The 27,658-nt window shown below is 36.2% G+C and overlaps 1 protein-coding gene across 1 annotated transcript in view; it reads left to right on the top strand.

Moving 5' to 3' along the window:
* PDE3B (phosphodiesterase 3B) overlaps positions 1–27,658 on the top strand; it is a 167,527-nt gene that overhangs the window by 118,334 nt on the left and 21,535 nt on the right. The window contains exons 6-12 of the mRNA XM_066365466.1: positions 3,711–3,921; positions 4,490–4,566; positions 11,760–11,908; positions 12,687–12,824; positions 14,105–14,216; positions 16,871–16,984; positions 20,245–20,444. Coding sequence (XP_066221563.1) covers positions 3,711–3,921; positions 4,490–4,566; positions 11,760–11,908; positions 12,687–12,824; positions 14,105–14,216; positions 16,871–16,984; positions 20,245–20,444 — 1,001 coding nt within the window. The remainder of the gene's footprint in view (positions 1–3,710; positions 3,922–4,489; positions 4,567–11,759; positions 11,909–12,686; positions 12,825–14,104; positions 14,217–16,870; positions 16,985–20,244; positions 20,445–27,658) is intronic.

Raw genomic sequence — 27,658 nt, 5'->3', positions numbered from 1 at the left:
GCAACTACGAAAAGAAGGAATACCAGTGGAAGAAAAGAACAAAAGAAATACTTGAAAAATAATGATTAAGAATTTTCTCAAAGTAACATCAGACATCAAATCACAGATTCAGGAAGCTCAAATAACATCAAACTGGATAAATGCCTCCCACAAAAAACAATACTTAGGAATGCCATTTTCAAGTTACAGAAAATCAAAGATACAGAAAAAAATCCTTAAAGAAGCTGGGGGATGGAGGGAGAGGATCTTACCTCTAGAGGAAAAAAGGTGGAAATTACTCAAACTTCCCCTCAGAAACCATGCAAGAAAGAACAGAGTGGAGTGAAATATTTAAAATATTGAGAGAGAAACAGGCACCAACCTAGAATTATGTCTTCTAGAAAATTATCCTATAAAGGTGAAGGAGAAAAAGTCTTCTTTAGACAAACAAAAACTGAGGGAACTTGTTGCCAGTAGACCTGATTTGTGAGAAATGTTCAAAAGTTCTTTAAAGAGAAGGAAAGTAATAATATAGGGCAGAAACTCAGATCTACAGAGAAAGGAAGAGCATTGATGAAAACGAGAAGGTAAAATAAAAACTTCGTTTTTCTTATTTTTATCTGACCTAACATAACAAAAGCCTGCCCTTACATCCTTACATACTTTGCTTAGAATGTTAAGAGTAACGATGTATTTGAATTTGTGCTTAAATATATATATATGTCTGTATCCTTATATATAAATGAAATAAATGACCCAATGATAAAAGGATGGGGAATTAGCATTATTTTGTTGTTATAAGGTACTCCCACTGCCTATGAAGTACTATAGTGTTATTTGAAACTGGATTTGAGTTAGTTGTAAATGTATATTGCAAACTCCAGGATAACCATAAAAACAGTAGAAACATCAGTTTAACTGATATTCTAAGTAGGGAAAGTAGAATTATATACTACTATAAAATGCTCAGTTAAAACTACAAAAGTCAGAAGAGGAGTGAAAGACAAAAATAGGAACAAAGAACAAGAGTAAGAAATAAAAAACAGTAACAGATATGGGGAGGCATTAATCCAGCTCTATCTATAATGACTTTGAACATCAATGGTCTAGCGGCACCAAGTAAAAGGCAGATTGTTCAAATGAACCAAAAACCATGACCTAATTATATGTTGTTTACAAGAAACCCACTTTATATATAAAGACACAAAGATTAAAAGGAAATGGATAGAGAAAAATATATTATGCTAACACTAATCAAAAGAAAGTTGCAGTACTTATGTATATTAATCTCAGACAGAGCAGACCTCAAAAAGAAAGTTACCGGGGATAAAGAAGAACATTATATGCTAAAGGCATGAATTGTCCAAAAAGACATAATCCTTAACATTATGAGCCTAAATAATGGAACAAAGTGTAGAATTATGGGACACAGTTAAAGGTGCTAATGTAGAAGTTCTAGAAGGAAAGGAAAGAGACAATAGAGCAGACCAAGTGTCCAGAGTAAGAAAGGAATTAACAAATTGATGAAGCTCAGTGAACCAAGAAGACAGAGAAAATAATAGCTAGGTATTTCAATCAAATCCCTGAATTATAAAATAATGAGAAAAATTTCAAAAGCAACCAGAAAAAAAGGTTGTTATTCAAGGAACAACAGTAAAACCTACTGATTTTTTACAGCAGCAGGTATGGAAATCAAAGATAGTGGGATGCATATTTAAAGTATTAAAAGAACAAAACTTGCCAATGTAAAATTCTTTATCCAGTGAAAATATTTTAAAAATTAGGGTGAAATAACATTTTTTCAAACAAACAAAAGCTGACAGAAGTTATTGCTAATATGCCTGTACAACTATAATTCAGCAAAGAAAGTTTCTCAGGTAGGAGGGAAACAGTCCAGATTAAAGCATGGAACAGCAGGAATGAAGGAAAAGCACTGGTAAGCCTAAGAGAATATTGATGATTAAAACAACAATAACAACTTCCTTGTCGCATGCATAATAAAGAAAGTCAAATATCTGGTAACAATGGAGTAAAGGGTGGGAAAGGCTTAAATAAATTTAAATTTGTAATGTACTGGCAATGATTAAAAAGTAATAAAAAGTTCTAATTTAAAAGAAATTAGTACTTAGCAGATGCAATTGCAATATCCAGGGTGACAATTAAAAGAATAAAAGAAAAAGGTATAAGTAAAATGCTAATATAGGAGGTTAAATGGCATAATTAAACAAACAAAAGCTTGACTGAGCCGAAGAATCCAAGAAAAGAGAAAACAAGAAACAAAAACAGAAGGAATGAAAAAAGAAATAGCAAATGATGGATTAAACACACTGTATTACATTAAATATATACCTTGGTGGTGGGTGGGGAGGCATTCAGCGACCTGACTAGGGTTCTAGCCAGGGCAGTTAGTAAAAAAAGAATGAGAGGAAGAAGTAAACCTGTATTTGCAGATGACATAATCATGTATTTATGAAATCCTAAGAAATTCATTAAATCCTATTACAACCAGTAAACAAGTTCATCAGGACATAAGATCTGTACATAAAAATAAATTGCATTTCTATATACTTGCAATAAACAATGCAAAACTGAAATTAAGAAAATAACTTCAACCTGACCAGGCGGTGGCACAGTGGATAGAGCATTGGACTGGGATGTGGAGGACCCAGGTTCGAGACCCTGAGGTTCATCAGCTTGAGAGCAGACTCATCCAGCATGAACACAGGTCACTGTCTTGAGTGCAGGATCATAGACATGACCCCATCGTTGCTAGTTTGAGCCCAAAAGTCACTGGCTACTCAGTCTACTGATTTAAATTTTAATCACATCTAAAAAATCACAGCGATATCTAGACTGCTGTTTAGCCAAAACAGCTGGGCACCACAGCCTAGCCAAGTTGACACAAAAAAATTAACCATCGCACACAGTCTCTTACATGTTTACCACTGTGCCTGAAAATACCACAGGTTTTTAATAACTGTGATTTGCTTTTCTCTGATTCTCACTTTACTTGGATCTTTATGTCCAAATAAAGTTTTAAGTCTGCCTCTCTCTTTTCCAGATATACCCATATTGCCTTAGTTCAAGGCACTCAGCAAATGTTTTTTTAAGTCAATGGAATTAGATTATTTCTGAACACTGTTTTTTCCTTATTTAGCATGTAGCACTTGCTTATATTCTCCACTTGATCTTAGGTTTGTTGAATTAGAGATGGTAACTTTTTGTCCATTGTGAAACCCAGTACATTTCCCAGCTGTAATAGGCTCTCAAATATTTGTTGAATAAATCAATAAGCTGGAAAGATTTGCATACTTTAAAAGGGCATACTGTTGAGTTAAAATATAATTATTTTAATTTGCTCAACTTGCTTAATGCTATTAAAAAATTGGATTCTTCAAATAAAAATGAATTTGTATTGAAAAGTATTCAATAAAATTTGGTAAAATACTCAGGTTGATGGGGTCACAAAATGTGAAAGATAAAGAATTAGGAAAATTTGTGCCACACAGTAAGTACATTTTTGTTATACTTTTAGTATTCACCTATAATGTGGTATCCTGCTACATGGTGTTTGTTTCATCCCATAGTCATTGATAATGACCATTAAGCTCTATATTCTGCTTAAATTACTAGAATGTCTTAAAGATAGCTTTATCTAGAAATCTACTTTATCATTTAAAACTAAATGATACATACATAATGTATTTATCTCTCTCTTTTAACTTTTTAAGGTGTTTTACCCAGCTTGAGTCCTGTGAATTCTCCTGGCCATGGACAAGTGTCTGCTGGCTCTCTGTCTAATCAGTCACCTATAGAATTTCCTGATACTGCTGATTTTCTTACTAAGCCAAGTGTTACCTTACACAGATCTTTGAGCAATGTACCCACTTCAACTGATTTTTATCAGCAACCTAGAAATTCTGATAGCAATTTATGTAACAGGTATGTTTCTAAAATGTTTATTTTTGTTTTAATATACAGGTTAAAGTAATGCTGATATTCTACTTCTATATAATAACTAGATAAGGAATTAAGACTGAATCCTCTTCATTATTTATCTAATAGTATTTATTCTAAATAAATGACTTCTCATTTCAGTGCCATCATTCATTTTCCAATTAAACGACCTCCATCTGAAGGGAGATATAGTGGAATTCCATTCATCGTATCAGTAAATGTATGAGAATTATTTTAGTATACATTATTTTGGCACCTATTTATAATACCCAATTCATATGGTGTTCATTCTTATTTCTGCTTAGGTACCTAGTGCTTACCTCATACATCACTGTTGACTTTCCAAATGTTCCTTCCTTCAGGGTCACACAGATGCTTTCTAGGATAAAGCCTAAAAAATTTAGAGAGATTGGAATATTAGGATGTGTTGCATTTGGGAATCAGTTAAAAATTAAGCAGATTTTCTAATTGTATTTAACTTTTAAATTTTGCCTCACTTATTACATATACATGCTTATGTATATATGTATATATTTATGTTTTATCCTATAAGCTGTGGACATCAAATACTGAAATATGTTTCAACACCTGAATCCGAGTCTGGTACAGACAGCCACAGTGGAAAATCAGGTGAGATGCAAGAGTCGTATGTGTTTAAGAGCAATTTTTTTTCATTATTTTTTAGGATGAATGAGTTTAACTTCAGTTTATCCATCTTTAAAATGAAGATTATATTGTTTTTTACGTACTTCAGGGTAGAGTTAGTATGAACAAGTTTAAATAATAGATGGTGAAAGTATTTTGAAGTGTAAAAATGTGGTATACAAATGAATATAGTCTTAGGTTATGGCTTTGGCACATGAATACTGAAATAAGGTATATTAATGTTGAAATTTATACTGTACAATCTAAGGCCAAAATGTTTGCATAATGTTTTATGGCCACAGAGAGGAGTTGTTTTAAAATTTAATTATATCAATCTGAAACATTTTACATGATCAAACAAGAAATATTGTTGGTGATAAAAAATTATAGTAGTTTTAGAACTTTAAACAGTTGATGACCAAGCTTCCAGTAATAGACAAGTTAACTTGCACCAACATTCCCCTGAAAGTAGATAGGAAAGCTGTACAAATTATTAACAACAACAATTAAACAATCTGCTCAAAACCATTGAAGAACTAACAGACTCCTCTGGAGGACAGACATCCATGAAAGTGAGTCTGAAGTTTGGGGCTTCCAAAGTGTGTTTGCGAGAGGAGCTAGTGACTGACCAAATGAGCGGTCCTTCTGGTAGCTTCATGGGACTAGGGAGACAGAGATTGGAGAGTTGAAGGCTTGCCATGTATGGATAACTTGGTAATTCTGCAGCACTGCACCCTAGGAATATGAAGGTTAGCCATAAATAGATAGGCCTTTCAGGGATTACAGGCTTCTAGAAATTCCTTTACATACCACAAAATTCATCCTTTTAACATGTGCAATTTAATAATTTTTAGTTTTTACATTTTAAAAGGTTGTTTAAAATTTTTTAAAAAGGCCCTGGCTGGATAGCTTGGTTGGTTGGAGCATTGTACTGAAGCACAGAGGTTGCTGGTTCGATCCCTGGTCAGGGCGAATTAAGGAACAAATCAATGTTCCAGTCTCTCTCTCTCCCTCTCTTCCCCTTCCTCCCTCTTTAAAAATCAATAAATATTTTTCTAATGAAAAACAATTCTTTTAAAAATATCTTCTAAAAAATAGAAGAAAACTTCCCAGCTCATTCTATAAGACCGATATTACACCTGACCTGTGGTGGCGCAGTGGGTAAAGTGTCGACCTGGAAATGTTGAGGTCGCCGGTTCGAAACCCTGGGCTTGCCTGGTCAAGGCACATATGGGAGTTGATGCTTCCAGCTCCTCCCCCCTTCTCTCTCTCTATCTCTCCTCTCTCTCTCTCTCTCCCTCTCCTCTCTAAAATGAATAAATAAAAAATTAAAAAAAAAGACCGATATTACCCTAATACCATAACCAAAGGCATCACAAGACAACTACAGACCAATGTCTACTATGTATATAGACACAAAAAGCCTTAACAAAATACTAACACTCTGAGTCTGGAAAAATATGAAACAGTTACACTGTGATGAAGATGTAAGAAATGCAAGGGTAGTTTAACATTTGAAAATCAATCAATGTAATATATGATATTAATGGAATAAGGAGAATAAAACACATGATAATCTCAATAGATGCATAAAAAGCAAGACAAGCCCTGTCCTCTTGACTCAGTGGATAGAGCGTTGACCCGGCCTGCGGACATTCTGGGTTTGATTCTGGTCAGGGCACACATGAGAAGGGACCATCTGCTTCTCTGCCCCTTCCTCTCCCCCTTTCTGTCTCTTCCCCTCTTGCGGCCAGTGGCTGGACTTGTTTGAGTATTGGCCCCAGGCACTGAGGATAGCTCAGTTGGTCTGAGTGTCGGCCTCAGGCACTGAGGATACCTCGGTTGATTTGAGCATCAGTCCCAGATGGGGGTTGCCAGTTAGATTCCTGTTGGGGCATATGCAAGAGTCTGTCTCACTATCTCCCTTCCTCTCACTTGAAAAAAAAGACAAAAATCAAACCACAACATTTCATGAGTAAAACACCCAAAATAGTATGTAATAACAGTGTTCTTCAACCTAATAAAGGGCATCTTCGAGAAACACATAGCTAATATCTTTTTTAATGGAGAAAGACTGTCCCTATTCACAGATAATATGATCTTTTATGTAGAAAATCCCAAACACACACACTACTAGAACAAATTAACAAGTTCAGCAAGTCACAAGACCAATGTACAAAATCAGTTCTATTTCTGTATACTAGCAATGAACCATCATAAATTGAAATTAAGCCCTGGCCAGTTGGCTCAGTGGTAGAGCGTCGGCCTGGCGTGCAGGAGTCCCAGCTTCGATTCCCGGCCAGGGTACACAGGAGAAGTGCCCATCTGCTTCTCCACCCCTCCCCCTCTCCTTCCTCTCTGTCTCTCTCTTCACCTCCCGCAGCCAAGGCTGCATTGGAGCAAAGATGGCCCGGGCGCTGACAATGGCTCCGTGGCCTCTGCCTCAGGCGCTAGAATGGCTCTGGTTGCAGCAGAGTGATGCCCCAGATGGGCATGCCGGGTGAATCCCTGTTGGGCGCATGCGGGGTGTCTGTCTGATTGCCTCCCCGTTTCCAGCTTCAGAAAAACATACACACAAAAAAATTGAAATTAAGAAAACATTTATACACCTGACTGGTGGTGGCACAGTGGATAGAGCATTGATCTGGGATGCTGAGGACCCAGGTTTGAAACCCTGAGGTCACCAGCTTAAACGTGGGCTCATCCGGCTTGAGAATGGGTTAACTGGCTTAGGTGTGGATCATAGACATGATCTCATGGTCGCTGGCTTTAAGTCCAAGGTCACTGGCTTGAGCCCAAGGTCATTGGCTTGAGCCCAAGGTTGCTGGCTCAGTTGGAGCCCCCTGGTCAAGACACGCATGGGAAGCAATCAGTGAACAACTAAAGTGATGCAACTATGAGTTGATGCTTCTCATCTCCTTCCCTGTCTGTATCTCTCTTGCTTAAAAAAAATATACTCACAGTAATATCAAAAAAAATAAAGTAGTTAGAATAAATTTAACAAAAGTGGGAGATTTAGAAACAGAACACTATAAAACACTGTTGAGAAAAGTTAACATCTAAATAAATCAAGAAGTATTTCATAGTACTAGATTAAACAACTTGATATTGTCAACAGGGCTGTTCTTCCAAACTGATATATACATTTAATGCAGTCCTTATCAAGGACTTTAGGGGGATGGTGCAGAAATTAAGTTGGTCTTAAAATTTACATGAAAATACAAATGTCCTACAATGGCCAAATCACTTTGGAAAAAGAATAAATTTGGAGGACTGATATTACCTGATTTCAAAACTAAGCCACATAACTAAGACAGTGTGATATTGGCACATAGATAAGCCCATAGATGAGTGGAACAGAGAAATATGAGTCCAAAGTAAATTATTATATTTATGGTAAATTGATTTTTTGACATAGAAAGTAATACAATTCAAAAGAGAAAGGATTCCCCCCCACAACAAATGGGGTCAGGGCAATTGGATAACCACTTGCCAAAAAAAAAAAAAAAACAACAAACAAAAAACCTTGAACCTTCACATCACAATATACACAAAAAGTAACTAAAAATACATCATAGACCTAAATGCTAGAGTTAAAACCATGTGACTTGTAGAAGAAATACAGGACGGAGTCTTTGTAACCTTGGGTTGAGCAAAGCATTCCTAGATACAAGATCAAAAAGCACAGTCCATGAAAGGAAAAAAATGACAAACTGGGTTTTAGTAAATGCAATATATTTTGTACTTCAAAAGACATCAGTAGGAAAATGAGATGACAAACCATAATCTGGGAGAAAATATTTGCAAATTATACATCCGATAAACATCTTATATCCATGGTACATAAAGAACTCTTAGAACTGAATATTTACCATGGCTAAGAATTTACCCAAGAGAAAACATGAGTCCTCAAAGGCAGAATTATGGCCTGACCAGATGGTAGTACAGTGGATAGAGCTTTGGACTGGGACATAGAGAACCAGGTTCAAAGCCCCAAGGTCGCTGGCATGAGTGCAGACTCACCAACTTGAGCACAGGGTCACTGGCTTGAGCGGGGGATCATAGACATGACCCCATAGTCTTTGGCTTGTGCCTAAAGGTCTCCGGTGGAAGCCCAAGGTCACTAGCTTGAGCAAAGGGTCACTTGTTCTGCGTAGCCCCCTGGTCAAGGCACATATGAGAAAGCAATCAATGAACAACTAAGGTGTTGCAGTGAAGAAGTCTCATCTTTCTCCCTTTTTGTCTGTCCCTATCTGTCCCTTTCTCTTACTCTCTGTCAAAAAAAAAAAAAAAGGCAAGATTATGATTGCTTATAATGTCATAATACATAATAGTGGAAAACTGGAAATTATTAAAATGTCCATCACCTTGTGAATGGATAAATATCATGAGGAATATCCATACAATAGAATTTTATTTAGCAATTAAAGGAACAAGCTTTGGATACATGCAACTACATGAATAAACTTCAAAACATGATTCTAAGTGAAAGTAGCCAGTTTCAAAAAATTATGTATTGAGTCCATTTATATAAAATTCTAGAAAAGGCACATTTAGAGACAATAATCAATGGTTCTAACAATGATTGCCTAGGGTGAAATAGCGATTGAATGTAAATAGGCATGAAGGTACTTTTTGGGGGTGATCAGAATATATTAAAACTGTATTCTCATAATGGTCTCACAGCTCTAAATTTACTAAAATTGTTGAGTTACACTTACAAGGTGTGGATTTTATGGTATATAATTATACTCAATAAAGCATTTAAAATAATTTTTTAATTCTCAGAATTCTTTGAATTGAGTGTTCTCAGCTGGGAGCTTCTCACTCAAGGGCTGTCATGTGATTGCAGTCAGATATTGACAAGAGTGACAGTCATCTGAAGGATTGATTGAGTTGAATTGTGACTATTACTCATGTGTCTGTTGGCTACTGACCAGTCAGTCCATCTAACTCTGACCTTTCTATGGGCTTCTTCCAGTATATTGGCTGATTCCAAGAGAGAATGAAGTGGAGGCTGCCAATTCAGTTAATGGCTCCATCTAGAACAAAGTACCACCTCTGCCATACTTCTGTTAATCAGAGCATCATGCAGCCTGTCCATATTTCAGGGAGTTGGGAAATAAATTCCCTCTCTTGGAGGTGGAAAGAATACATTTTGAAAGAGTGCATGTAGGACAAAATAGTGTTGTAGACATCTTAGGAAAAGAAATTGCTACTTTTATTTCAACTGTTTTTATTATATACATATATATGTAAGATATACTATATTTTTCACTCCATAAGATGCACTTCCCCCCCCCCCCCAAAGTGGAGGGGAAAATGCAGGGCATCTTATAGAGCAAAAAAACCCAGTATTTTATTAAGTATTCTAACACACTATTTGATTCAGAATATTTTTTTTCTTATTTTCCTCCTTAAAACCCTAGGTGTGTCTTATGGTCAGGTGCATCTTATGGAGCGAAAATATGGTAGTTATTAGGAGTTTGGATCACTAAAAAGTAATAGTGTAATGTATATCAAATGTCAACAATTTTTAAATTGATGGCTATTTTAGAATATGATTATAGTTACTGCCTTAACTTACTAAGAATAGTTGAATATTCTATATTTCATTTCTTAAAATAAATGTTTTTCATTTGGAAAAAATATGTTCCAAAAAATACTTTCTGATCATCATCAGTTTATGACTTTTTTGTACATTCAGTGTGTTAAGGTTCAGATTTGACTAACATTTATTGATATTGCTGATTTGACTAATGTTAAGTATAACATCTAGTAAGATACATATTATTATCCATATTTTATAGGGGAAAAACTTGCCATTGTTAAATACAAAAGTCAGGATCTGAACCTAGTTTTGAAACTCAACTCCATTGAGTACACACTTAACAGACCTGGTCAATCAACACACAGATTAATAAATATTACCAACACCTCAGAATTCCCCTTAAGTCCCTTTCTAAATTTATTCCCCAAAGATAACATTCATCCCATCTTTCATTATTCACCTGTGTCAGTTTTGATATGTTTTTGAACTTTTCATAAAGAGTATCACACAGTATATATACCATGTGTTTGGCTCACCATATTTTTAAGAATCATACATATTGTTGCATGTGAGTTTAGTTCTTTCTCTTTGCTCTGTAATGTTCAATTGTATGAGTAACTAGTTTATTTATTCTACTGTTGATAAGTTTTGTGAATGTTTCCTGTTCAGGGTATTACAAGTAGAACGAATAGAGATGTTTCTTGACATGTGAATGAATACTATTTAGCTAACAATGCTACTAACTTTTCCATGTGATTTGGGTAAAAGAATATTATTAATCACATTGATAGAGACACCATTTACATTCATGATACTGTGTTTTAATTTTTGTATATTTTTACTAAGATGTTATACATTCTTTTACAACTTGCTTCAGATGCACATTTTCTAATATTTCAATTACATTCAATACATGTTTTAGTTTTTAGCTGTGCCGTAATCTTGTTTTCATGTTCAAAACTCAAATAATTTCAGGTGTTGGAAATTGTTTACATTAAATTAGTAAAAAAGGTTCCTATAGATCTAGACTTTTCTGTTCTTTTATAAAGAATATCCAAGCCTGCCTAGGTGGTGGCGCAGTGGATAGATAGTTGGACTGGGACACAGAGGACCCAAGTTTGAAACCCCAAAGTCGCCGGTTTGAGTGTGGGCTCATCTCATCTGGCTTGAAGCACAAGGTCACTGGCTTGAGCAAGGGGTTACTTGCTCTGCTGCAGCACCCCCCCCCCCCAATCAAGGCACATATGAGAAAGCAATGAAAAACTAAGGAGACGCAATGAAGAATTGATGCTTCTCATCTCCCTTCCTGTCTGTCTGTCCCTACCTGTTCCTCTCTTTGTCTCTTTCTGTCTCTGTCACAAAAAAAAGAATATCCATTCATCTCTTTCACCCATGAGTAGATATATCAAGTCTAATTCATGTCTGTATTGCCGGAGAACAAGGTATGTGAGCCAAATAGTCCAGCCAGAGAGAATTAATGGTGTAGTTAATTTTTGGTGTCATTAATTTAGATAAAATGCCAGTATGGTTCACTTTATCTGAATATTTTTGCAAATAATTTTTCTTATTAGGGCTGTTCATATAGGGCAAGTTTTATTCTTATTTGTTTATTAATATTTTTTGAAAGGTAATGAAGACAACACCATTTTCTCAAAAGAATCACTCAACCTTACAGAAGCTCAACAAGAAGTGGAAACAGAGAACAAAGACTGCAGAAAATTTTTGGAAGGTGATAAGCACCTAACAGAAGAGGCACGGAATGAACAGCAACCAAATGTAAAAGATAAATGTATAAATATTATTATGTCAGGGGGAAATATATAAGCTAGTACTTAGTTTAGTTTCATTATTTTTGCCCAGAACAAGGTTTTTCATATGATATTTTATAATTTTTATTGAAAAGTCACTATACTTACATTGAAGAAAACATTGGGTAAATAATAATAATGATTACTTCTACACTCATTATCCTAGAACAACAAAGTGCATTCATTTTACAGTGAATACATTTTATTTAATTTTACAGTAGATGTATTACTTTCCATGCTGACTATTTCCTTCATAATATCTCTTAAGGTTTGAGGAACATGTGAATAGTTATTAAAAACTGAAAATAATCTACATAAGATAGCAAATATTTTTATTAAGTTTAAAACTTAAGCTTTTTAGGGGAAAACCCATTTATTTCTCTTGGAAGTTAATAATAAATGCCAGTATAAGGATATGAATTTCTGTTATTCTTCTTACTTGTAACTTCTGAAATGAACATAGATTTTAGCTTTATAAAGTGTTTTAGAAATATTTTTATTTATAAAAGCAATGTAAAGATTAAGAAATCTTCTGATGCCTAGAAAGTATGTTTTATAAAATGATAGCATTCTACAAAGAGTAAATAGAAAGGACACATTACATTTGAGAAAAACTGTTGTAGAAAATAGTATTGACCATTTTCTAATGTTCAATCTAAGTGTTTTTATTTAGATTTATAAATACTGTTAAATCCAAAAGAAAACATTATGTTAGTTTGGATTTTTTTTTCCCCCTGTACGTACAGATTGAACAGGAAGCCTCACTGGATCTGATTTTAATAGAAGATTATGACTCATTAATAGAAAAGATGAACAACTGGAATTTTCAAATTTTTGAACTTGTAGAAAAGATGGGAGAGAAATCAGGAAGGATCCTTAGTCAGGTTTGTTTTAAATCTCTACTACATTTTATCATAAATAATTTGTTTTGATCTTTATGAAAAGCAAAACCTAAAAATGTATAATACTGGTTTAGGCAGAAATTCAACATTTTTTATTGAATTGTTTTTATTTTTTATTTTTTTATTTTTTTGTATTTTTCTGAAGCTGGAAACGGGGAGAGACAGTCAGACAGACTCCCGCATGCGCCCGACCGGGATCCACCCGGCATGCCCACCAGGGGGCAACGCTCTGCCCACCAGGGGGCAATGCTCTGCCCCTCCAGGGCGTCGCTCTGCTGCGAACAGAGCCACTCTAGCGCCTGGGGCAGAGGCCAAGGAACCATCCCCAGCGCCCGGGCCATCTTTGCTCCAATGGAGCCGCTGCGGGAGGGGAAGAGAGAGACAGAGAGGAAGGAGAGGGGGAGGGGTGGAGAAGCAGATGGGCGCTTCTCCTGTGTGCCCTGGCTGGGAATCGAACCCGGGACTTCTGCACGCCAGGCCGACGCTCTACCACTGAGCCAACCGACCAGGGCCTATTGAATTGTCTTTATATAGAAAGTATTTTATTTGGGATAATGGGATTTAATTTTACTAAAGTAATCAAGTTTTACTTTTTATTGAATCTTGAGTTTGAAAAGGAAAGAAGGTGATCTAGTTCTAACCACTGAAACTTATGCTTCTTTTTTTCACCAGCCCTCCCTATCCTATACTCAAAACCAAATAATTCATTTCTTGCTACAACCATGGAGAAATACTTCCCTTTTACTACCCAGACTCAAGGTTGTCCCTGATGAGTTCACACAATAGCATCAGATTAACATTCCCAAAATATCACTCTCATTAACTCCAAAGTATCTTGTTTATGAAATATAAGAACATAAGGATAATTATGTGGAAGGTATGTAAGTTCATCGCATCGAAGTCTTCAGGGACAAAAACATGTTAAATATATTGTTCTGACTTCTTTTAACATCTGGGACTAGAATAGAATATAATTCATATGTCCTTCTATAAATTATGAATAAAAAGCTAAAGAGAAGAATGGAAAATTTTTTAATCTAGATCATGATATGATCATCTATCTTTGATTTTCATGGGCTTTAGGGTGATGTCTTCCTTTTTCATGTTTTGGAAAGAATTAATGTTGAGAAGTTTTTAATAAATTATTAACTTAAAGACATAAATGTGGTTGATATTCCTAAATGTAAATTACAAAAAGATATACTCAACTACAAGTAGAAATTCTGATTTTTAAAGTGAATTTTATTTTAATTGACATTTAGGTTATGTATATCTTATTTCAAGACACTGGTTTATTGGAAATATTTAAAATTCCCACTCTACAATTCATGAACTATTTTCGTGCATTAGAAAATGGCTATCGAGACATTCCTTGTAAGTATTAACAGATCTTAATATTTAAGTTCAAATAATACTGGTTTTGAACGCCTTTATTATTTTTTTCTTTGTTTGTAAACACTTAAATTACATGTTTGGAAAAGTCTTAAATAGAAACTTAAAAAGAAAATATGTATCCTACTACCTAACGTTGACTACTGTTAACGTTTTTATATGTATTCTTCAAGACTTTCTTCTTACCTGTATTTATTTTTATGAAGTAAATCAAATCTATACCTATCTATAATCTGCTTTTGCTTATTATATGATATATATCTATGTTAATATTTATCTGAGTGCCTAATCTTTTAAATGTTTAGTAATACTAAGTCAAGAGTTTTAAAAAATTCTAGACTTTAAAATGTTTAAAATTTATTCATAGATTTTGTTTATAATAGTATTCTGATTTAGAGAATAATTTTTAATGGCTATTTGATTTTACAGTAAAATATTTTAATTTCATATTAGGAAAAGATAGTTTTCTTAAAGTGTCAAAACATTTTATAGTTTCCTTTTATCTGACATATTTTGGGGAAATAAACTATACAAATAAGTTATTAAATTAGCATAACTCAATAATGATGGTACTTAATAATTTAATGTGAGTTATATGTACTATAATTTCCACTTATAAAGTATGCATTTAATAAAGTGACTAAATTTACCTGACTAGTGGTGGCTCAGTGGATAGAGTGTCGACCAGGTTCAAAACCCTGAGGTCACTGGGTTGAGAACAGGCTCATCCAGCTTGAGCACAGGTTTGCCAGGTTGAGCAGTCTCATCAGCATGATCCCAAGATTCCTGGTGTGAGCCCAAAGATCTCTGGCTTGAAGCCTAAGGTCTCTGGCTTGGCTTGAGTCCCCCACCCTCTCCCTACCCTTGCTGTCAAGGCACATATGGGAAGCAATCAATGAACAACTAAAGTGATGCAGCTATGAGTTGATGCTTCTCATCTCTCTCCCTTCCTGTCTCTGTTCCTTCTTTCAAGAAAAAAGAAATTACTAAATTTTATACTATACATGGAATAAGGTACTACTTTAAGATAGACTTCAAGGGAAGGGTAATGAAGAGAAAGAGGTGATAAAAAGTATTCATTGTCAGCTCCAATTAGGATATATATTGGTTAAGAATTTCTGGATCTGACTTTTCTAAACTTTAGTTTCCAAGTTTGTAAATGGATATAAGGTGATTATATGTATGTTGATTAAGCTCCTAGTGGATTGACTCACATTCTGTAGCCTTAACATTTAGCATTGTATCATCTGCCAATTCTACATGGTAGGTACTCATTAAATATTAAAGTGTTGAATTTTTATTGAATGTCAGCTATGACTATAATCATTAGGTTAATGAAGGTTATCTCATTTAATCTTTGTGGGAAAGATATATTATCTATCATTCACAGATGAGAAGTAAAAACTGAGAAGGATCTTTCCCAAGATCATAAAATTATAAATAGCAAAACTGTCTGGGTTTTACTTGTAGGTCTTTCACACAGTGGTATTTCTGTAAACCAGTGTTTTATTGATCACGTATATGTACTATGTGTCAGATACTGTTCTGAAAGTATTCATATACCATTGAACATTTAATCCTTATAGATCTGAGAAATAAGTATTGTCTTTTTTTGTGGAGGTTAAGGGATGTTCAAGTATCCAGAATTTGAACTGTTCAAAGTGCCCGTGCACTTTGTGTGCAAAAAATTTGTGTGCAAACATAGGTCTCTGTAATACAAACTATTTATAAAATATTTTTAAGACTACACCTTAAGTATATTTTCCAATGCCTCTCAATTAGCCCTGGTTACTCTTACTCTCTGCCTTTTCTTTGACCCCTTTAAGTTGTTTTAAATTTTTTGTTAATTTTAGAGAGAGAGAAAGGGGGGAGAGAGGAAGAAGGAGGCGGAGAGAGATAATGAGAGAGAGAGAGACACACACACACACACACACACACACTGATCTGCTCCTGACTGGGATCAAACTGGCAACCTCTGTATCTGGACTACACTAACCAACTGAGTTATCTGGCCAGGGTGACCCCTTTAAGGTTTTTTTTTTTTTTTTTTTTCATTTTTCTGAAGCCAGCTGGAAACAGGGAAAGACAGTCTGACAGACTCCCGCATGTGCCCGACTGGGATCCACCCGGCACGCCCACCAGGGGCGATGCTCTGCCCACCAGGGGGCGATGCTCTGCCCATCCTGGGCGTCGCCATGTTGCGACCAGAGCCACTCCAGCGCCTGAGGCAGAGGCCACAGAGCCATCCCCAGCACCCGGGCCATCTTTGCTCCAATGGAGCCTTGGCTGCAGGAGGGGAAGAGAGAGACAGAGAGGAAAGCGCGGCGGAGGGGTGGAGAAGCAAATGGGCGCTTCTCCTGTGTGCCCTGGCCGGGAATCGAACCCGGGTCCTCCGCACGCTAGGCCGACGCTCTACCGCTGAGCCAACCGGCCAGGGCCCCCTTTAAGTTTTTAAAAGAACTTTTTAACACATCAAGAGGCTTTTAAAAATAAGAGGAAACAAAATATATTTGTGGGAAATTATTCTAAGTCATATATTTTATATATGAGGTTAACTGAAAATTATTGTATGTTTAAAAACATCTTATTGTAAATATAACAACAATTAATTTTATAAAACATTTTGGTGACTTTAGATCACAATCGTATACACGCCACAGATGTCCTACATGCTGTTTGGTATCTGACAACACGGCCAATTCCTGGCTTACAGCAGATCCACAGTGATCATGAAATGGAAAATGAAACAGGTAACTTCCTTCTACAAAGCTTCCTTTTAATTAATAGGAACAATAAATTAAGTTGCCTTATTTAATCAGAGAGAGAGAGAGCGCAGGTGAGCTGAAGGGGAAAAGGAGGAGGAAAGGGGAGAAGGGAGAGAGGTGGTGGTAGGGAGGAGAAAGTGAGAGAGTTGGATATATTGTTCTACTTATTTATGCATTTATTGGTTGATTTTTTTATGTGCCCTGACCAGGGATCAAACCTTGGTGTATCAGGACAATGCTCTAACCAGCTGAGCTACCTGTCCAGAGCAAGCTATCTCATTTCATTACCTCTCTTCTTTTATAATTTTCATTAAGTAACCTTTGGTATATACAAAGGACTATTATGCATAATAATAACATGAAGATATGCAAATTAGGAAACCTACTACCATCTTAAGACCTAAGTTAAGATCCAGTATCCCTACCCCCATTGCAGTGACCACTATTCTGAATATCATGACAATCATTTCTTTTCTTTCTTCTTTTAATTCTTGGTTTTTTGTTTTAGGTGGATCATATAAAGTTTAATTATATAATACCACCACTGAAAGGAGACATTTTACAAGTGTCACATAAGTATTTAAACGATGAATTAAAAAACGTTTAAATTTTGTTCCTGAAGAAAGTTCTGTTTCTCCTCATAAATATATTTATAATTATTTATGCAAATTATAACATTCATGGTTCTCTTATTCTGACTTATAAAATAGGGAAGAAATACTTCAATATAGAGACAGAAGCCACAAACACACATACACACACACAGACAGACACATGCACGGACAGAATTTCTTGGTTACAAATGCCTAGGAAATATTACCGTCCTCATCAGTGTAAATGCCATAGACTCAGGCACTGCTTTGCATTCTGGGAGTCTAAAGGACTCCCAGTTTTTGTTTGATGGAATTGTCTAGGTTCATTTTTGTCTGACATTTATTTTTTACTCTTCCTCGTGCTCTTTCTTCCTCCGGGTAGTTCTGTGCTTCCATCAGATCATTTTCTTTAGCTCTTTTGTTTGTTGATTTATTTATTTTGTCTTAGAAGAATATTTTCATAATTCAGTACCTTTGCAGATACTGTCCGTCATCTCCTGACTTGTGTAGTTTCTGTTGACAAATTGACCATAAGTCTTATTTCTCTTTAAAACTGAGGTGTTCCTGGCCTGACCTGTGGTGGCGCAGTAGATAAAAGTGTCAACCTGCAACGCTGAGGTTGCCAGTTTGAAACTCTGGGCTTACCTGGTCAAGGCACATATGGGAGTTGATGCTTCCTGCTCCTCTTCTCTTTCTCTCTCTCTCTCTTCTCTAAAATGAATAAAGTCTTTAAAAAATTTTAAAAATAAAGCCTATTAAAACTGAGGTATTCCTTTTCTCTTTGCTATTGGTGTTTAATAATTTGACTATAGTGTACTCAGGAGGGTTTTTTTGTATTCATCCTGCCTGGTTGTCAGTGAACTTATTGAATATGTTGATTAATGTTTCTTATCAGTGTTTATCATGCTCTTTTAAAAGTCCAGCCTCTGCCCATTGCTCAATTCCAATTTTTAGGGATTTGTTATAGCAATATCCCACACTTCTAGTACCAAAATCTGTGTTTGCTTCCTATTGCTGCCCTAGCAAATTACCGCAGACTTATTTAGTGGCTTAAAGCAATACAAATTTACATTTTACCTTACAGTTCTGAAAGTCAGGAGTCCAACTGGGCTAAAATATAAGTGTCAGCAGGATTGTTTTCCTCCTAGAGTTGGTCTCGAATGGAGAATTTGTTTTCATGCCGCCTCCACCTTCTAGAAGCTACCTACATCCCACAGTTCATGGCCCCTCTTCAAAGACAGCAGCTTAGTTTTTTCAAGACTTTCTCTGACACTTTCATCCTTCAAAGGGATTAGCAAAAAGTGGACCAGCTACAACCTTAGCTTTCTGTCCAGAGTATGCCTTCCTGACAGTTAATCTACTGTTAGTATCTTTTGCAGTCTGGACAGGTTGAAAATTTCCCAAGTTATCAAGTCCTGGTTCTTTGTGGCTGAAGAGTTCTCCCTCAACCTCTCTTTCCTCTCATATTTTATTACAAATAGTAAGAAACCAGCCTATATTTTTAACACTTTGCTTGGCTATGTCCTCAGCTAAATACCTGAGTTCATCGTTTATAAGTTTTGTGTTCCATATTAACTGCAGCACAAAATTCAGATAAGCTTTCTGCTACAGTACAGCAATGATCTCCTTTCCCCTGGTTTCCAACATGTTCCTCATTTCATTCTGAGCCCTCATGGCACTGTTTCTAACAGCAGTTTTCTACCACCAGCCTGCTCACAGTGATTTAAGTATTTCTTTTTTTTTATTTAAGTATTTCTTAATGCATTGAGGATATGTCTTCTGTCATGCTTCTCACTTCTTTCAGAGTTCTTACTGGCAGTGTTTTAAGTGCTGATATATAGGGTTACAGAATCAAGTGTCTGTAAAAGACAAGGCTTTGGGAGACCAAGTAGCTGTTAAATCAAAAAATATTGTGACAACAAAGACTACTAAGACTAGGGGACCTGCTGCCTTATCTGATTGCATCAGGTAATAGAAATGATTGTGACACCCAAAGCAACAAAAACAAAAATCAATTAAGTGGACTACATCAAACTAAAAAGCTTCTACACATCAAAGGAAACAAAAATAAAGGCAACATACAGAATGGGGAAAACTACTTGCAAATTACATATTGGATAAGGGGTTAGTGCCCAAAATACATTAAAAAACTCAGACAACTTAATAACAGACAAACAAAAAAAATCTGATTAAAAAGTGAGCAGAGGAACTAAATAGCCATTTTTTTTTTAAAGAAGATATCTCAATGGCCATCAGGTACACAAGATACTGGACACCACTAATCACAGGGATATGCAAATCAAAACTACAGTATATCACCTAACACTTATTAGGATAGTTAATATATATTTTTAATTGAATTTATTGGGGTGACACTGGTTAACACAATTATAAAGTTTTCAGGTGCCCAATTCTAAAACACATCTCTGTAATCTGTATGTATTTTGTATTCACTGCCCCCCCAAGTCAAATCTCTGCCCATCACCATGTATCACCCCTGTATTATTTTAAGTCCATTTTTATAAAAAGTCTATTTCTTAGTAAGTAAATAAATAAAATAAATAATCATATTACCTATGGGGATTCCCCTCCTTAGCCTCATTGTGAAGAGGTTATATGTATAATGCTGGTTTTCTTTTGCTTGTTCCTCAGAGTCTGATGATAGAATTAACCCTGGGCGAATTGCTTACATTTCTTCAAGAAGCTGCTCAATCCCAGATGAAAGCTATGGTTGCCTGTCCTCAAACATTCCTGCATTGGAATTGATGGCTTTATATGTGGCAGCTGCCATGCATGATTACGATCACCCAGGGCGGACAAATGCATTTCTAGTGGCTACGAATGCCCCTCAGGTAGGAAATACTTTTTTAGAAAGTTAAAGAGTGATTTTGAGATTTTACAACCATGCTGTATATTCTTTTGTAAATAATTCTTCAGTTGAATCATATGGCCAACCCATCGACATTGCATTGGCTATTACCACATGATGTGTGCCAAAGGATTAGAGGGAAAAAAATCTCCTTCAAGCCTGACCAGGAGGTGGCGCAGTGTATAGAGCATCGGACTGGGACGCAGAGAACCCAGGTTCAAAACACTGAGGTTGCTGACTTGAGCGTGGGCTCACCACCTTGAGCATAGGGTCACTGGCTTGAGCATGGGATCATAGACATGACCTCATGACTGCTGGCTTGAAGTCCAAGGTCACTGGCTTGAGCCCCAGCTCCCTGGTTTGAGCAAGGGGTCACTCGCTCTGCCATAGCCCCCTGTCCCTATCAAAGCACTTATGAGAAAGCAGTCAATGAACAACTAAAGTGCTGCAACTAGAACAATTGATGCTTCTCATCTCTCTCATTTCCTGTCTGTTCCTATCTGTTCCTCTCTCTGTCTCTCTCACAAAAAAAAACCCAAAAAACTCCTTCGATTAGAAAACAAAGTGTTGCCTGACCTGTGGTGGTGCAGTGGATAATGCGTCCACCTAGAAATGCTGAGGTCGCCGGTTTGAAACCCTGGGCTTGCCTGGTCAAGGCACATATGGGAGTTGATGCTTCCAGCTCCTCCCCCTTCTCTCTCTCTCTCTCTCTCTCTCTCTCTCTCTCCCTCTCCCCCTCTCTCTCTCCTCTCTAAAAATGAATAAAGAAAAAAAGAAAAAAAAATTAAAAAAAAGAAAAGAAAAAGTGTTCATGAAAAACTGATTCACTGTTTTTATGAAATTTTGTAATTCTTGCTTTTAATATTCTTACCTTTGATCAAATTCATAACACTGACTACATATAAGACTTACTCTTCCTTCTAAGGTTCTTTGTATGGCTCAAAGCTGTAACGATGGACAACTATTACTTTTATTGTTGTCTTCCTTTTCCTCTAAGACATGCTTTAATACCCAGGTTATAAATCTATTAACTCTGAATATGTTAATATGTGTAAAAATTCTTCTAGTACCAGCTTATTTCTGTACCCAGTACAGCTGGTAAGGTACAAGATTCCTGTACAATCACAATTTGCATGAGACATAGGAATTCCTAGCAAATGGATACTGTAATAGTTTGAAGCATTAGAATTTGGAACCAAGTACTTGATTTTAAGTAGAATTTAGTGTGGGTGTTTGTTTAGGCTGGTGATTTCTTTATATTCTTTGTATTTCTAACTGTGTCCCTTTGGAGAGTAGCCAATGACTGCTGAATTAATCTTTTTCACTTTACCATTCTAGATTTACACCTTAATTCTGAATCTTTCATCTTCTGTAACCATTCTTTGTGTTCCTTTTCTCACTTCTATGTGTTCCTTTCGCACATTCGCACTTGAAAATATAGGGGATGGATTCTTGAACCAGAACAAGAGTAGGATTGGGGAGAAGGCGGGGGCAAATGTTAAAAGTGCTGTGTGATTCATTTTCTCCAATGAGACTTTATTCATAGCTCAAGATTTCTACAAGTAACTTTTTAATAAATTTCAACCTAGATATTAATATTTGTTCTCTTAAGAATTGCTTTGGGAGAAATTACCCATGAAGGAGAACATATTTCCTCATTCGCAGTACCCTTCTCCTGGAATCCATGTCCGTTCTCTCTAGCCTAATACTTCATAATCTTCGCAAGTCCTTGGAGTCACAGACCTAAGTACTGGTGGCACAATGGAAAAAACACTGGTCTTGGGGAGCAAGAGTCCTGCGTATGATCTCTGGTTACCCACTTATTTGTTCTATGGCCTTAGGCAAATCACCCATATTGTTCTGAACCTCAGAAAGGTATCTGATATGATGAAGGATAAAAGGAGTTGACATATGGAAAGTTTTCTAGTGTTTTATGAATTTGGGAATCTCCTGAACTAGATCATCACAAAGATAGAAACTGCTCACTCTTCTTTTCCACTCTCTGCTTTTATTCTGTCTTTTATTAGCTTTGAGTATAAGTGAGTTGGACTTGTTTATTACTTTTCTTTTAAGGATATTAAAAGTGAGTGAAGTCTAGTGTTATTTCTCTCCTGTGAAGAAAATTTAATAACACCTTTAAATTCTTTTTTTATTTATATAAAAATGTAATTTATAAAGGTATGTACTCAAAATTGTTGCTTAACCAGAACACAGCATGAAATCTGGACATCATATCAAAATGTTATCTCTAACTTCTCATTGTTAAGAACTATCAATAGATGAAGTTATATAGTACTCCCTTACACACAAAAGGCATTCAGTAAATATTTGTTGAATGTTGAAGGATGCCTGATTTCTTTGCTCTGCAGGACCGCTAGCTTGTCTGAAATGTACTCAGTTCCTTCTAAAGTAATGAAATTCCTAACATCTTCAGCTAGTGCCTGTGAGATAAGGGTTCTTTTGTGAAAGCCTTGAGGCTCAGTGTGTTTATTAGGTAATAAAGTAGGTTCTCTCATCGTGGGAAGGTCAGTGGGTATAACCAGGCCATAATTAGTAAAAGATAGTATTGCTCTTGTGTTATAAAAAATGATGGTAATGTATAATACCACCAACTGGATCAAGTATTTCTCTTCATTCTCATGGTAAAGAAAGTATGCCGGGAAGGCACAGGATTATTGTGAATCCTTGCTATGAAAGAAACTAAAACATTTAGTCACGTTTAAACTGGAGAGATGTCAGTATTAAAATTCTGAAATTCCTGAGCTATTTCTAAATAAAAAGTTGGCTCAAAGATGTAGAATATTGTTTAATGAGATTTAGGGTAAAAGGGAATAAAATTTCAAGTTGGGATTTGCAAATCTGAGACGGTCATAAATATATTTTGTCCCTCAAAATATGGATCAAGATGGTGACTATCGACATGCATTTGTACCCACCCTACTCATGATTAAAATGACAGTAAGGGAAGAAGCTTGTGTAAATAGGGAGGAATAATTGGGAGGGTATTATCACTAGGAGGTTAAAGAATTTGACGTTATTTCTAGAAAACGAAAAACAGATGGCTGAATATTAAGACAAAAGTATGCTAGAAGGGACTACAGAATAAGTGTAAGCCTAGAGGGACTCCAGATGCCTTTGCCCCTGCCTACACATGCGCATACATGCTTGATTGTGAGTGCATGCAGCCCCATGCACACAGGCACACACAGCTTACCACGTATACTACAGACCTGTAAGCAAAGCTACTGCAAACCTGCATTAAGCTCCAGGCAGAAAACTCCTATTTTAGATATTAAAGGAAACTGCCAGAAGAGAATTTACTAGTGTGGGTAATAGTATTCCAGAGTAAATCCTTTTCATTCTGGAAATTAAACAGCTGGCATCCAGTGTGGTAATTCTACAGCAGAACCTTCTAGGTGACTTACTGCATCTTCATTCACAGAGTTCCTACTCATCCTTCCAGTTAGAGAAGAGTCTCAGGAATGGCACATACACAAGAGCAAAGTCACACTTGCATCTAGAATTCATTTTTTTTATATCAACTGATATCCAACAATCTCCAGACATATGACATTAATCAGTAGCTTGGAAAGAAAAGGTTAAAATGAACAGAATTAACTAAATACATGGAAAAAATGATAACCTAGGGAATAGAAAAGCACTGAATGTGTTTTTTTAAGTACTCAGAGAGAATTTGAAAAAACAATGCATCCATAAAAATAGGAAACTACAAAAAGAAACACCACAGGCATTATTATTGAACAAAATAGGCCCCCCAAAATTCTGCCCCCACGGAGCTTACATTCTATTAAAGCAAGAGAGAACAACAAATTATGTGTGTAAGAGACAGAGGAGATGATTATGATGTAAGTGCAAGGAAAAGTAAAACAGGAAGGGTTAGGGAGTGCTGACGTGGATTTCTGTATCCAGCTAAGCTACAGTGGCGCTTTAAGAGCAGATTAAGGAGGCTCTCAGATATACAAAGATTTTTTAAAACCATGTCACATCCATGCTGAACAAGTTACCTAAAATTGTGTTTTAGCAAAACAAAGGCAATAACTAAGCCAAAGGGCCTTAGGAAATATAGGATTACCAGACGTTTTAGAACAAACCCAGGGACTACAGGGTAAAGGAATCCCAAGATGACAGTTGTTCATCAAACTATTTACTTGTTTTCTGTAACACTTGATTTGTTTACTACCACCACTGGACTTAAGTCAGGAATATTATTGCTTTTTAATGAAACTCTTTCTTAATCCAAGTCTTTTCACTTTTCAGAAGTGCCATCTTTAATTTTATGACTCTGCCCTAGAGATTTTTAATTGTTTTCTTCTTTTTCTTGTGTTTCAAAAGGGGACATAGGTTTTTCAGACTCTTTCTTTCTTTGATAAGTCTTTCATCCATATGATTAGTTTTCTCTTTTTACTCATATTTATTGAAAGGTTTTATTTATTTATTTATTTATTTACTTATTTATTTATTAATGAGAGAGAGAGACAGACAGATAGGAAAGGAGAGAGATGAGAAACATCAACTCGTAGTTGTGACAATTTAATTGTTATTGATTACTTTCTCATATGTGCCTTGACCAGAGGGCTCCAGCCAAGCCATTGACCCCTTGCTCAAGCCAGCAACCTTGAGCTCAAGCCAGCAACCTTGGGCTTCAAGCCAGAAACATGGGGTCATGTATATGATCCCATGCTCAAGCCGGGTAAGCCTGTGCTCAAGCCAGTGACCTCAGTGTTTTGAACCTGGGTCCTCTGCATCTCAGGCCAATGCTCTATCCATTGTGCCACTACCTGGTCAGGCTGAAAAGTATTTATTATTATACCTTTTTTTTGAGAGGCAGGAAGGCAGAGAGACAGACTCCTGCATGTGCCCCAATCAGGATCTACCTGGCAAGCCCCCTACCAGGCGATTCTCTGCCCATCTGGGGCCATTGCTCCATTGCTTGGCAACTGAGCTATTTTAGAGCCTGAGGCAAGGCCATGTAGCCATCTTCAGCGCCCGGGGCCAACTTGCTTGAATCAATCAAGCCATGGCTGCGAGAGGAGAAGAGAAAGGGAGAAAGAAGGGGGGGAGGTGTGGAGAAGCAGATGGACGCTTCTCTTGTGTGCCCCAACTGGGAATCAAACCTAGGACTTCCACACACCATGCTGACACTTTACCACTGAGCGTACTGACTAGACCTGAAATTTATTCTTTCTCTTTGGAATTTATGAGGTTTAAAAGTTGTAATAAAGTTAACTTGAAATACTTTTTGTATTGAGGTATAATTTGAATACAACATTGTATAATTTTAAGGTATTCAGTTTGTTGATTTTATACAAATATATAATTTTTATTATAATATGATTACTACCATAGCAATAGCTAACTCCTCCATCATGTTGGATAATTTTTTGGTGTGGTGAGAACATGTTAGACCTGGTCTCTTAGCAACTTTCAAATACATAACATAGTCTTGTTAACTATAAATTAATACTGTGCATTAGATCCCCAGAATTATCTAAATATATCTATCTGTCTATCTATCTCTCTGTACCCTTTAACCAACATCTCCCCAATACCCCCACCTCCTGGCCCCTGGTAACCAACTATTCTACTTTCTGTTTCTATAAGTCCAGCTTATTTAGATTCCACATATAGGGGATATCATACAGTATTTGTTTTTCTATGTCTGACTTACCTTACTTGACATAATACTCTCAAGGTCCATCTATTGTCATCACAAAGGCAGGATTAATTTCTTATGGCAGGATAATTTTTTATTGTCTGATACACATCTCCTTTATCCATTCATTTGTTGATGAGAATTTAGATTATTTTCATCCTTTATATGATAATTTAACTCATATTACTTGTGGGGAAGGGTGTCAAGAGGTGCAAATATAAGGTGACAGAAAAGGATTTGACTTTGGGTATAAAACATAACAGTTCAAATGACATAGAAATGTTCACCTGAAACCTGTGTACTCTTACTGATTAATATCACCCTGTTAAATTTAATTTTCTAAATAAAATTTTTTAAAAATCATATTACTGCTTACATAAAATCAAATCATATTAAAAAATTGAATGTTGTCTCTATGCTTAAATCTATACTATAGCTACTTTTTCACAAATTATATATAAAATTAATTAAGCTCTCAGAATATGTATTTTAACTGAGATCACATTCTATTTTTATCTGTCCTTTTCCTCTATGAAAAGGGATGTTGTTTTTTGTTTGTTTTTAAATCTTTTTTTTGTTTGTTTATTCATTTGGAGAGAGAGAGTGAGAGAGAGAGAAAGAAGAGGGACGGAGGAGCAGGAAGCATCAATTCCCACATGTGCCTTGCCAGGCAAGCCCGGGGTTTTGAACCGGCAACCTCAGCTTTCCAAGTCAATGCTTTATCCACTGCACCACCACAGGCCAGGCGGGATGTTGTTATTTTTATACCCAGCATTTAGCACTACTGTGGAAGTTCTTTTAATAATTACTCTCTTTATGTTCAAAGCACAGATATGCCTATAGTACTTAGATAAATACATTATATCTGTATTAAAATTTCTTGGAAGAATGATTAGGAAAAATTAAGAAGTCTTGTTGAAGGGGGAGCAATAATAAAAAAAAAGGTTGACTGTTACTATACAAATCCTGTATTAAAATCTGACAAAGATAGCCTGACCAGGCGGTGGCGCAATGGATATTGTCGGATAACACTGGCTCACCAGCTTGAGCATGGGGTTGCTGGCTCCAGTGTGGGATCATAGACATTGACCCCATGGTCGCTGGATTGAAGCCCAAGGTCACTGGCTTGAACCAAAGGTTGCTGCCTTGAGCCAGAGGTCACTCACTCTGCTATAGCCTCCCTCCCTGGTCAAGGCACATATGAGAAAGCAATCAACAAACAACTAAGGAGACTAAGGAGCCACAGTGAAGAATTGATGCTTCTCATCTCTCTCCCTTCCTACCTGTCTGTCCCTATCTGTCCCTCTCTCTCTTTCTTTCTCTCTCTGTTTCTGTCACACACAAAAAACAAATCTGACAAAGATAATACAAAGAAGAAAAATCACAAAGATAGTCTCACTTAAACATAGATGTAAAAATCTTAAACAAAATTTTATCAAACCTAATCAAATAATATTTAGAAAGGGTAATCATGAAAAGTTGAATTTATCCCAGGAATGCAAGATCAGTTTAAAAGAAAAAGT

The sequence above is a fragment of the Saccopteryx leptura genome, chromosome 1 (assembly GCF_036850995.1).
Source record: "Saccopteryx leptura isolate mSacLep1 chromosome 1, mSacLep1_pri_phased_curated, whole genome shotgun sequence".
Taxonomy (NCBI): domain Eukaryota; kingdom Metazoa; phylum Chordata; class Mammalia; order Chiroptera; family Emballonuridae; genus Saccopteryx; species Saccopteryx leptura.
This window is presented reverse-complemented; position numbering and strand designations above follow the sequence as displayed.